This window comes from Dermochelys coriacea, chromosome 8, assembly GCF_009764565.3.
Source record: "Dermochelys coriacea isolate rDerCor1 chromosome 8, rDerCor1.pri.v4, whole genome shotgun sequence".
Lineage (NCBI taxonomy): Eukaryota > Metazoa > Chordata > Testudines > Dermochelyidae > Dermochelys > Dermochelys coriacea.
The window spans coordinates 106,476,226-106,488,280 of record NC_050075.1 but is presented as its reverse complement, the minus strand read 5'-3'; the positions used below and the strand labels follow the sequence as shown (position 1 = coordinate 106,488,280).

The window sequence follows — 12,055 nt, the reverse complement described above, 5'->3', positions numbered from 1 at the left end:
CTGCCCAGACCGGCAGGAGGGGAGGGAGGAGAGGGTGAGCACACGGCTTGGACAAGATTGATGGCCTCGTTGCCATTAAGAAAAAAAATTAGCCGATGGCGGCTATCATATTAAAGGGTGAAGAAGCCGTGAATTATTTTCTTAAAGATCTTATCGCTTACAATGATAATTTTACCTTCCAAAAGGCCACTTTTAATGAGGCAAGACAGGCAAAAAGTCATGATTTAATGCCAGATTTTTTTTTTCCCAAACACATTTTACTGCTTTTTTGTCCATGTTTAAAAAGCGCCGGTGACCTTTTTTTATTTAGCTTGCCCCAGGTGTAATGCTGCGGCTGATCCTCTTAGGGTTTATGACCTCTACAGAGAGCGCCTTTGCCCAACGGAGAGATGATTTAAAGGGAAGGGAGAAATATGAGGAGGTGCTGGCGCTTGCACAAGGCCCTTGCTGTGTCTTTCAACACCCAAATGGTGGCTTGGCTTGCCTTAGGAAGGTGAGGGGAGCTTGCCCTGAGGCCGTGGCACAGGGAGATGAAGCCTGGTCATACACAATCCAGTCAGGCTCTGGATCTGAATTACAGGCCAGTAACTGGGGCATGGGGGCAGGACTGAGCTCTCCAGTACCCGTTTCCCCAGGAAGAAAAGGAACAATTCAGTGTATAGGTGCATTGTCCACGCAGCAAGGAATCCCGCTGGGAAATGCATGGGCATATATACCGGCTCTCATCATATGGGAAGGGGAGCAGCTCCAGTCTCTACCGCTAGTACAGAGTGCCTCAGAGGCAAGGAATCATTGTAGCCGGGGTGATGGGCAGAGAGTGATGTGGGTGAAATGTGATGTGTTACTGTCCCCACTGGAAACATCCAGCCTCTCTGGGCCATGTCTGTGTCTCCTTTGCCTGTTTCACATGTACAAACACACCATGGTCATGTGTGCCACAGAGCCGGAGAACTAAGTCAGGCATATAGGAGTCATGAGTGAGGGATTAGTTCAGGGATGAGGGGATTGAGCTAGATTTATGCCCCCCAAAAAGGCAGTTTTCTCTCACAAATGATAGTCCCATCTATGCCATAGCGAGGGAATGCAGTTACAACACAGATCGGCCACTGACAGGATTAAAACACAGTTCATCCGTGTTTATCAAAGCAGTGCACCTGCCATGCAAAAGTCCATGGCTATAGTATGATTCGGGGAGACAGATGAAATGTGACTTGACCCAGGTGGCACTGCAAGACAGAACTGTGTTTGAACGCAGTTGTAGCCAGGTGCTCCCCAGCATGATCGTTCCTGCATTGTAAAATGCAAGCATTGCTCGGGGGAGGTAGATAAAGTAATGAATGGTTCTAGCAATAACGGCAGGATTTCAGTATTTACAGGAAAACATTGTTTGTGCAATTGGCTGCATACTGTGGGTGCTACTTATGCACAAACGTAGTGACTTGGTGACTGTCGCCAAACCTGGGTATTTCTAGAGACAGTTCCGGGGCACAATCTCCGATCTGGGTAGGTGGTACTGGGACTTTTCTAATGATTGTTAGTGCTTTGTCGGGCCTCAGATGTGAGGTATCATTTTTACTAGATCTGTTTCTACCATCTTGAATAGTGAAAAAATCACAAGGAATTTGTGTGAGATTTTAGCCACATCTAAACAAGGCAACAGGCCCCTTCCAGCTCTTGATCTGACCTAGAACCAAACCCGTAAGGATGGGCCCAAGGATTTGATTCATAGATATTCATAGAATATCAGGGTTGGAAGGGACCTCAGGAGGTCATCTAGTCCAACCCCCTGCTCAAAGCAGGACCAATCCCCAATTTTTGACCTGGATCCCTAAATGGCACCCTCAAGGATTGAACTCACAACCCTGTGTTTAGCAGGCTAATGCTCAAGCCACTGAGCTATCCCTCCCCCCAGGCTGTGATCCTGTTATATCGCACAGTGCTCCTCACAGCTTGGACCTGGCCCGCTGACCTTATTCCCTGCAAGACAGGTGTGTCAGACTGCCCTTCTGCGGCATGCACTTAGCATCCTGTTCCCCCCTCCCCACCCCAATCCCAGACATTCAAAGGGATCTAGATTCAGCATTCTGGATTGGGCCTTTCTCTCTTTGTTACTCATCTCCCAGCGAATTATGATCGCATCTCCTGCCCTCAGACTCATTGCAATGGATCCGACCCTTTATCTCTGGGCCCCTTGGTGGATCCAGTGATTCTGGTATCTCCGGCCTGGGTGCTGGCAGGCTTTTAACATGAGGAGATTCAACTTCAGAGTGCTGGTTGTATTCTCCATGGAAAGCCCAAACCAGAATTTGCATCACAGTCCAGTGGTTTGGCCCAAGACATAGAGGACAAGCAATTGCTTCACCTTCCCTAAATGGCTGTCTTTGGGTCGTCCCGAGGCTGGTTTCTGGAATGAAATTCCCAGAGGCCAGATGATGGGGATATCCGAGGGCTGGGGAGAGAGAGCACCAAGGAGCCTTTTCCCCCATGGAGCAGCCACAGTCCTGCACCCTGAGCACAAAGTCTAGGGCAGCGTTAACACCACTAGCCACTGCAAGGGGAGGGGGGCAGGGTTACAATTCTGCCCCCTCCATACTAGCTGGGCTAGAGGGGCAGGCAAGAGTTCTGCCTGCAGAGGGCGGATGCCCCTGGGGACTGGTGCCATGACAGTGCCCCCTCCCCAATGCCAGGAGACAGCCCTGAAATGACAGATTAGGAAAGAGAGGCCAAAACTGGGATGGCAGCGAGGTCGGTCTCATGCAGAAATAAGGTTGGCCTCAGACCGCGCGGGTTTCTAATCCTTAGGCCCTGCACCTGCTTTCCCCCATCTGCAGCGGTGACAGTCCTGCCTACGCAGCCAGGAAGGCAAAGCGTTTGCCACGTCTCAGGGAAATGAGAAAACCAAATGAAGTCAAGTTTGCTACCAGCAAAGGGGAAGTGTGACTTGGCATCATGAGCGCTGTGTTTAACATGCCGGCGAGGGGTTTAGAATTGAAGTGCTTGCACACAATTTAAAAATAGACAGTTTATTAATCTAAACGGCAAGTGTATGTAGAAGAGGCCTCGAGATTGACATCTTTGGGATTAGTTTAGCCCTGCGTTTTTCCAGAGGTCATCGCCATGGTGCTCAGGAGGGCTGTGGAATAAATGGGGCCGGCGTGCTTCCCGGGACCGCACGCTAAAAACTAATACATAACGTTTAATTTACTGTCTCCAGAGCTAGCCTGACCATTTTTCACATAATCATATTGGATTAGAGCTACTGGCGGCTGTGGGTGGAGTGGAGGGTGGAAGGGATTGGTCTGCTGGGGTGAGGGAGGCAGGGGGTAACGCAATGTATTTTTCTCGCCTGGAGGATGACGTGTTTAACCCCCGCAGCACCGGGATGGTCAGCTTATTTCAGGAGGGACAGGGTGTTCCACTGCAACGGGAGGCAGTCTTGCTTCTGAATCGCTGGGCTGACCCAGACTCGGAGCTCTCAGAGGCAGGCCAAGACCCCAGCCCTTCATTTTAAAGCACCATTTGCAGTCTCAGGACTTTTAAATTCCTCCGTGTCCCCTTTTTTTGGGGGGGAGGGGTTCCTTTTTTTTCTAACAGGAACTCAGTGTTTTTCAACAGAATTCCTCCTGCAGCTCCTGAGAAATATTAAAGAGCTGCTGCAGAAATAATTAACCTTGGCACTAAGGAGAAAAGGAGACCTGGCCTTGTACAGCAATGTTGGCAGCCCAGGACAAGGCAATGTATTGTGGCAAACACAGCCAGAGGCAGGAGCCTAGAGACCCTCCATATGCCAAGCCTGCCCCACTTTCTCCAGTCACAGGATCACCTGAAATGAACAAACATCCCTCATCCAGGGCAGCCATATCCACGCAGACTCCCAATCGAATGAAGGTTACATCAGGACTTTCCATTAAACTCTGCTTGGGTCAGGGTGATTCCCTGCTCCCTGATGAAAAAGGGGTTAACTCCAGCTCAATTTCCTTCTCCCCTGGCAAGGTGCTCAGGGAAGGGCTATATGAGAATCCCATAGGTTGACCACTTAGGGTATGTCTATACTGCACACTACACCCGGGCTCTGACTCAGGTTTGAGCCAAGCCCCCCTTCCATCCACACCCAAATCAGTCTGACTCGGGTCAGCAAGCACTCCAGACCTGCGTCCTAAAAGACCCTTCTAAGGGAGTGTGTCAGAGTCCAGTCCAAGCCCTGTCATTTTTCAGTGTGGAAATAGCTCAAGTCAGAAGTTCTGCATTGTGCAGTGTGGACGGATTAGCATGGCTGTGAGAACTGGGTCCAGCAATTATAAACCCAATTGATAATGCAGTGTGGACGCTCAGACATGGGCGTGGAAACACTGAGTCCACAAGCCCAGGTCCCCCAGACCCAGGCTTACAATGCAGTGTAGACATGCCCCGATTGAGATCAGGATCCCATGGGGCCCTTGAGGATCACATCTTGCCAACTGGCCATCTTTTTTCTGCTGAGTCATTTTACATGATGTTTCCAGCTGCTCATACCTTCCCGAAAAAAGTCACATTTTGGGTTCAATTGTTTCCATGTTTAATGTCAGCCCAAAGGCAAATGTTTTGGAAAATTCTCCTCCCTCTACTGTCTTTTAACAGTACTGTCCCCACATTTGGCCTGGACATTTCAGAAGATATTCTTCTATCCCTTTGCGGGCTTACCTGCCTCTGAGTAATCATTTGTTATTGTTGCATCCTACCAGATGTTCCTCAGAAACAAAAACTTGGCAAGCTGGATTTTCAGTGGATATTTTTTAAGATTGCTTGCTTTACTATGTCTCTTACGCAGAAGTTCGGGCTGGGTCTACACTAGAAATGCTACAACAGAACAGCTGCTGCTGCACTTCTGCAGGCCTGTAGTGGAGACACTTACTACAGCGACAGAAGGGGTTCTCCCATAACTGTAGTAAATCCACCTCTCCGAGAGGCAATAGCTATGTTGACAGAAGAATTCTTCCATCAACCTAGAACTGTCTATGCTGGGGTTTACGTCAACTCATCTATGTCTCTCGGATGAATTTTTCACATCCCTGAGCAATGTAGTTGGGTCAATGTAACTTTCTAGTGTAGACCAACCCTTAGCTAATTTGTATTTTTCATAGACTTTTTCCTCAAACTCTCCTACTACTAAAGTTAAATTATTACTGGATGTATGTCCTTTAAGTATTGTCACACTAGTCTGTGATTTCCCATAAGCGTTGCATGCACTGAATTTATACTCCCCTGCTGTTGATTTGAAGGCTATCAATATAATTCTTAAGTCACAATAAAAATAATTTTCTGATTTTTTCCATATCCTTGTACAAAAATTTGTTTTTCCAGCTGCTTTGTATTAAAATGTATTCAAGAGTAATAGTAAATTACAATATAATGTGTATTAATGAAGCATCTTTGTTAGTGAGATATCATTATTGAGACATTTAGTGTAATTTAGGTGTACGCTGACACACAATGCTTTTTATTGTTGCTGTGCATTGTTATGCTTTCATCTGTAGTATCCTGTTTGAGGATGTTTTCTGGTGTGGGTTTTGGGTTTCATGCATTCTGTGTGTCTATTCAGTGCTTCAAAATGGTACAGACATGTTTTTTACAACCTTAGATAAACGACCTGATAATCTATTCTGATCCTAAAAGTAAAGAAAAGGAGTACTTGTGGCACCTTAGAGACTAACAAATTTATTAGAGCATAAGCTTTCGTGAGCTACAGCTCACTTCATCGGATGCATTTGGTGGAAAAAACAGAGGAGAGATTACCAAATGTTTTTTCCACCAAATGCATCCGATGAAGTGAGCTGTAGCTCACGAAAGCTTATGCTCTAATAAATTTGTTAGTCTCTAAGGTGCCACAAGTACTCCTTTTCTTTTTGCGAATACAGACTAACACGGCTGCTACTCTGAAACCTAAAAGTAAAGACTTTCTCCCAGTGCACTAGGGGGCAGAGTTAAGGTTGCACTTGCTGACTTAACTCTCACATTTGACGGGGGTCCATTCTGCAGCCTTCACGTTACATGAATGCATGTTGATGTGTTTTCTCTGTAAACAGGTCATCAGACAGGGAGGTTATGAGACAGGACCCCAAGCTAGGATGGTGCATCTCATTCTAGACTATCCTTTCCCCTTTCCAGACTCCTGTCCTCTCCTCCCGCACAGCGCCTTGCTGCGTCTTTCCATCTTGCACTCTCACTAGGAGGGAGTGGGAAAGCAATGGGCACCTACCTGCCCATTGCTGCCCCTGCTGGGAAGCTCGAGCATTACCTCTGCAGCACTGCCAGCCACATGCCCGTCCCGCATGGAAGACCGTGAACACAGTGGAATCAGCGCAGCTCCATGGAAAGGAGGGTGTGGAGAGGCCGGGCAAGGGGTCAGAGGGCCCAGATCCACAGCAGCCTCTGCAGCAGGCCCACAAAGAGGGGATCTGAGGGCAGGATGGGTGAAGGTCACAGTGTAGCAGTCTGCAATGACATTGCACCATCGTTCTCGCCCTGTATATAGGGTTTCCATGCCAGTCGTGCAAGCCCTGAGGCTGCAGTGATGGTCGCAAAAGGGCTGCGAGGATGTTCTGCTCCTTGGCCCCAGGATGGGGAGGAGGATCCCAGCCCTCCCCGAGGGCAGAGCAGCTCCTGTGTGAACGGACTGTGTACAGGGACTGGGATTCGTCTGTGGGAGCAGACCCCCTGTTGTTGCTCCCTCAGACCAGCCCTCCCGTGAAGCGGTATGGCATGTGCTCTCCCACACCCGAAAGGCCAAGCCAGCACACTGTCAGACGGTGCCGACATGCCCCCTCTGGGCGTGTTACAGTATTTATTGGCCAGCGACAATACATTTCTGCTGGGAATGGGAAAGACCTTGACACTGCCTGTGATGTATCATTGCTCTGCCTTGCTCACAGTGTAAATTTCTCCTTTCCTCTCTTTCTCTTGCAGTCAATTTTGTTGTCAGCCTCAATCAAGCGGGAAGGAGACTCTCGGACAGCATCGCCTCACTCCTCAGATGATATCCATCACTCAGACAGATACCAGGTGAGACAGCAGCCAGGAACCAGCCAGGCAGTGCAATCCGTTGGTCTTAGCACAGGACTAGGAGCCAGGAACTCCTAAGAACTACTCCCAAGTCCCTCCATGACCTTGGCCTAGCTCCTCAACCTCCCTGCCCCTGTTTCTGTGTGGAAAATGGGGATATTAATGCTTCCCTCTCTCACTGAGGAGCTGTGAGGCATAACACATTAAGGTATTGCCCTTTGAGATCCTAGAAAGGGCTGTAGACATGCAAATTAGAAAAATTAGGTCATCTAAGTCATATTATTTAGTATTATTAGCAAAGAGCCAGTCCTCTGGGATGCCCCCAAAGCATGATGACACACCATAGAACTGTCTGGGACTTCTGGCTGCAATCCATCATGGTGTGTGGGCATACAGGTCAGAATGCAACAGAACACAACCCTACAGGGTTAGAGACATATTGTACGCTCAGTTGTGTGTTTCATTGATGTGGATTGAGGGTAATTTGTGGCCTCTATGCCTAATATATAGTCAGGTCTGAATCATGCACATATGACTCAAATGTATAGCCATATATGCATGGTACAGTCAAGGAAAATGTTTCCTGCTGCCTCCCCGATTTACAATTTCCCTGCAAAATGACACTGATCAAAGGCTCAAGAGAGGTAACATTCAGTCATGTATCAATGGTCTGTTTATGATCCAGTAACTCACACCCGGTCAGGGCTATCAAAATGGGAGCTCTATCTCGTTAGGGAGCAGAAAATTCCAGCACCTTAATGAGATAAACAGCACCTGCTTCTCGCTGTGGAAGGTCCAGAGGAATCTGACTTTAACATTACCACGTTGCATGTGAAAATTCTAGCTTAGCTTATTTGTAGTGGTTCCTAAAATTGTATTTGTTATACCTTTCCTCTCCCTCTGAACTCTATACAGTTGGGTTCATGGCTTGCAAGGATCCTGTATGTGAAGAGATACAAAAATTAGTTCCAATAACATTTTTTAAAACTTTCTAAATAATTTTAAAGAGATTTCTCTGTGAGATCCGGAACTTGGCACACACAGAACACATGCCAGTGTGGAGTGGTGCGAACGGCTCAGTGACACTGGTCTCAGAACTCACCTGTGGCTTCTGAGTCATAAGATAGTTATTTCCTTAGCATCCAGAAACATCTTCGTGCACTTCACAGACATGCAAGGACATACGCCCTGCCCGCAGGAGTAGATGGCCTTGGTTTGATATTACACATCAAGTAAAGGTCAAGGGTTATGGGGCAGGCAGGGGAGAGGAAGGACAAGGGGTGGTGACAATATGATTGGAAGGTTACTCCTGCAAAAAGATCCGCATGGGTAGGTCCCCACTGAATGAAACATCATGCAGGAATTTGTCTTAGGATCAGGGCCCAAGGTGTGCATACATCATGACTGCGCAGATTATTATTATTTATTGTTTACTATTCACTGATTACTATTCTGCCCTTCACTTCTTGAAGGCCCATCTCAAACCCAGGCCAACATACTGTGCATCCCTCCCAATGCAGTCATGTATTCCATATCTGTTATCAAACGTGAGTCTGACTCCCCATGTCCTTGAGTCACTTACACCAGTGCTAAGGGAATGTCAGACAATTCCATTCCGATTTAGCTGAACTTTATCCCGCCTTTGCTGGGTGAAAGCAACAGTGCATGGAGCCGGGCACTAGAGAAGCAGGCCCAGGTATGAACGAGAAATGTTTGACCAAAATATGCTGCCCTCTCTCCTGTCACAATGCTTCTTTCTATTAAAACAAAGAGTGAACTTTCAAACACGGCTTGGATTAAGTTTTCTCAGTGGTCCTTTTTGTGATGTGTAAACCTGGGCCTGTGGAGTGGGCTATGCTCTCAGCTTCTCATGGGTTTTAGGCTCTATGAAATTTGTCAACATAATTTTGTATTCTCCTGTCCCTCAGTACAAGGGTTCACATCGCACTCCTCCTCCATGTGCTGAGTCTAGCTTGCCTGACACATTTGAAGTTTGTGAGTGTGTTTTATGAGGGGTTGCAGCCCCTTAATGCAAATGCATAATGGGAATTATAACTCTGTGCTGCAGGGAGAAAAGACCTCGGGGCCTGATTTTCATTTGCACTGCGGCATGCCACTCCTGCAGCACAAAGGGACCTTCCAGTGGATGCCAGAGCGGCGTAAATCCTTTGTGTAAATGAGAATTTGGCCCCTCTGAATTAACAAGTAAAATGCTCAGGAGTCAAAGAATGGTGAAATCTGATCTACCGGCCCTTGTGCAGAAGAATCTCCCAGTGACTTGAAGGGCTGCAGAACTGAGCTTTTCATGTGCAGATGTGTGCTGTGATGATACCTGCTTCTTAGATCTGCAGTGCTAGTAATTTTGCATTGCAAGTTCCTTGCGTTATTTATGATGTAATAGAGACTATACAAGGTATTAGTGAAATGTTGGAGCACAGACTTCTGCTCTATGGATTTTCAGAGGTGAATTCATAAGCTTTGGCCTTAATAGCCCTCTGGTCCTTTTTACAAGCCAATGTTTAGTGGAGATGGAGATTTGGTAATAGAAAGGTTAAAGAAATATTGGGGGGAAGGTTGAGCTGATTACTTCCCTGGAGGATCCCGTTCTTCCAGATATACTCTGAAGTAAGTAAATGCAGTTCCCATGAGAGTCTGTGGATCAAGTTCAGCTGGGATACAAATGGTAAGGTGCAATCCACCGCAGGTGTAAGCAGATCAGAAAACAGGAGTAAGTGGCAAGGTGGTGTAACTTGAACCAGTTTGGCATTCAGTGGGTGTGAAGAATGAGCGTGACTTACACACTGAACGGGAGTGCAGCTGATAAAGCAACTAACATGAGAGTGATAAAGCGGTTCAAACCGTCCCCCGCCCCCCAGCTACACAGGGCCAAATTCAGCATTAGCGTAAACAGGCACATCTGTTGATTTGAATGTAAGTTGCACCCTCTTTTGCCACAAGCTGAATTTGGTCACCATTGAATGCCCAGTCTGAGCAGGTTGCCTTGCTTTCCTTCATACATCCATTGGCCAAGCAATTAATACCCAGTGTGTAACTTGCATCATCTTTGTGACACCACTGAATTGGGGCCCTCGTGTCTTTTGAGACCTTTCGTCATGCTCCTTGATACAACCATAGCCTCAGCCTACAGCCACTGAGCTGCTGGCCTTTGGCAGGTAGAACATGTCAGGATCCTACCTGGCATACAGATGAGAAACCTACTTTAGGAGTAACCATAAGAATCCTTTCATTCTGACTGGAGAGAGAGACGTTCCTATAGACTAGTGATGGGCCACTGAGGCAGTGGTTGGATCTGGATCTGGTTTAGGAAGGCTGGGTTCAAAGGTTCAGGTTCATGGTACTGAAAACTCATAGGGTTTTGGCTCCAAATGGTGGAAATCTCATGAGATCTTTTAGACTCTAAGCTAGGGGTAGGCAAACTTTTTGGCCTGAGGGCCACATCTGGGTATGGAAATTGTATGGCAGGCCATGAAGGCTCACAAAATTGGGGGTTGGGGTGCAGGAAGGCGTGAGGGCTCCGACTGGGGGTGCAGGCTCTGGGGTGGGGCTGGGGATGAGGAATTGGGGTTGCAGGAGGGTGCTCTGGGCTGGGACCGAGGGGTTTAGAGGGCGGGAAGGGGATCAGGGCTGGGGCAAGGGGTTGGGGCATGGGAGGGCACCAGGGGAGCAGGCTCCAGTTGGCACTTACCTCAAGCAGCTCCCAGAAACAGCAGCATGTCCTCCTTCCGGCTCCTATGCGGAGGCGCGGCCAGGCAGCTCTGCACGCTGCCCTGTGTGCTTGCACTGCCCCTGCAGCTCCCATTGGCTGTGGTTCCCAACCAATGGGGGCTGTGGTTCCCAGCCAGTGGGAGCTGTGGGGACAGCACTTGGCGTGGGGGCAGCATGTGGAGCCCCCTGGCTGCCCCTACACGTAGGAGCCAGAGTGGGGACGTGCCGCTGCTTCTGGAAGCCGTGTGGAGTGGGGCAAGACCTCAACCCTGCTTCCCAGCAGGAGCTCGAGGGCCAGATTAAAATGTCTGGAGGGCTGGATGTGGCCGTAATTTACCCACCTCTTCTCTAAGATCGTTGCGGCAGGAGCTATCTCCTCTTGTGTTTTATACAGTGCTGAGCACGTCAGCGCTCAGCAAACGATCCTAATCATCAGATGATTGTGCACAATTTCTGCCATGCAAATCTTGTGGGATCAGCTATTCTCTTGTGAGATTTCACCAGCATCTGACCTGGAAAGTGGGCCCAGAACCAAATCTGAACCTTAATCATCCTGGAAAGCAAAGGGGTTTGGATTTAAGATTAAGGTTTGGCCCATAACTATTAAAAATATCCCTCCTCTGAGCTGATGCCTGTAGACCTGGCCCCTGCCAAAACGAACCCCCCACCCCAGCCAAACCAAGACAGAAAAATAGACTAACTCCGAATGCAGTTCATTGGAACTTGAACTAAAAGGGAACAGGTTTGAGTCAAAGAAAGTTGTTGATTCTAGGATCACATATCTGGGAAAGACTGTACCTTGGGAAGATTATGCATGGAGAACCCAAGGATAAACAGCCCTCAGGAAATTCACTCTCAGCTCCTCTCTCACATGCACTCCCAGACACACCACCCTGCCTGCCATGCAACCTCCTCTGTTGAGTGGGGCCACTTTACAGCACTGCAACTTTCTCGCTCGGGGTGTGAAAAAACATCCCCCTGAGCGCTGCAAGTTTCAGCGCTGTAAAGTGGCAGTGCAGACAGTGCCCCAGCGCTGGGAGCTACTCCTCTCATGGGGGTGGGTTTTTTATAGCCGCGACTACACAGCCACATTAAAGCATTGCCGTGGCAGCACTTTAACGTTGCTAGTGAAGACATATCTGGGGAGAGCAGCCGCAAAGGCGGTCATGGCTACAGAGTGGCTCCAAGGTCTGATGATCGGATTTGGCCCCAAACACTGCCCAGCACAGAACCCCCCCTGTACCAAGCCCATTCATTGGAGCTTGGTGCAGGACCTTTGGCTTGACCATGA

At 48.3% G+C, this 12,055-nt stretch overlaps 1 protein-coding gene across 6 annotated transcripts in view; it reads left to right on the top strand.

The window, feature by feature from the left end:
* Positions 1-12,055, top strand: part of RNF220 (ring finger protein 220) — a 337,705-nt gene that overhangs the window by 245,938 nt on the left and 79,712 nt on the right. For all 6 annotated transcript variants that reach the window (XM_038412892.2, XM_038412891.2, XM_038412890.2 and 3 more), the window contains one exon: positions 6,943-7,038. In XM_038412892.2, coding sequence (XP_038268820.1) covers positions 6,943-7,038 — 96 coding nt within the window. The remainder of the gene's footprint in view (positions 1-6,942; positions 7,039-12,055) is intronic.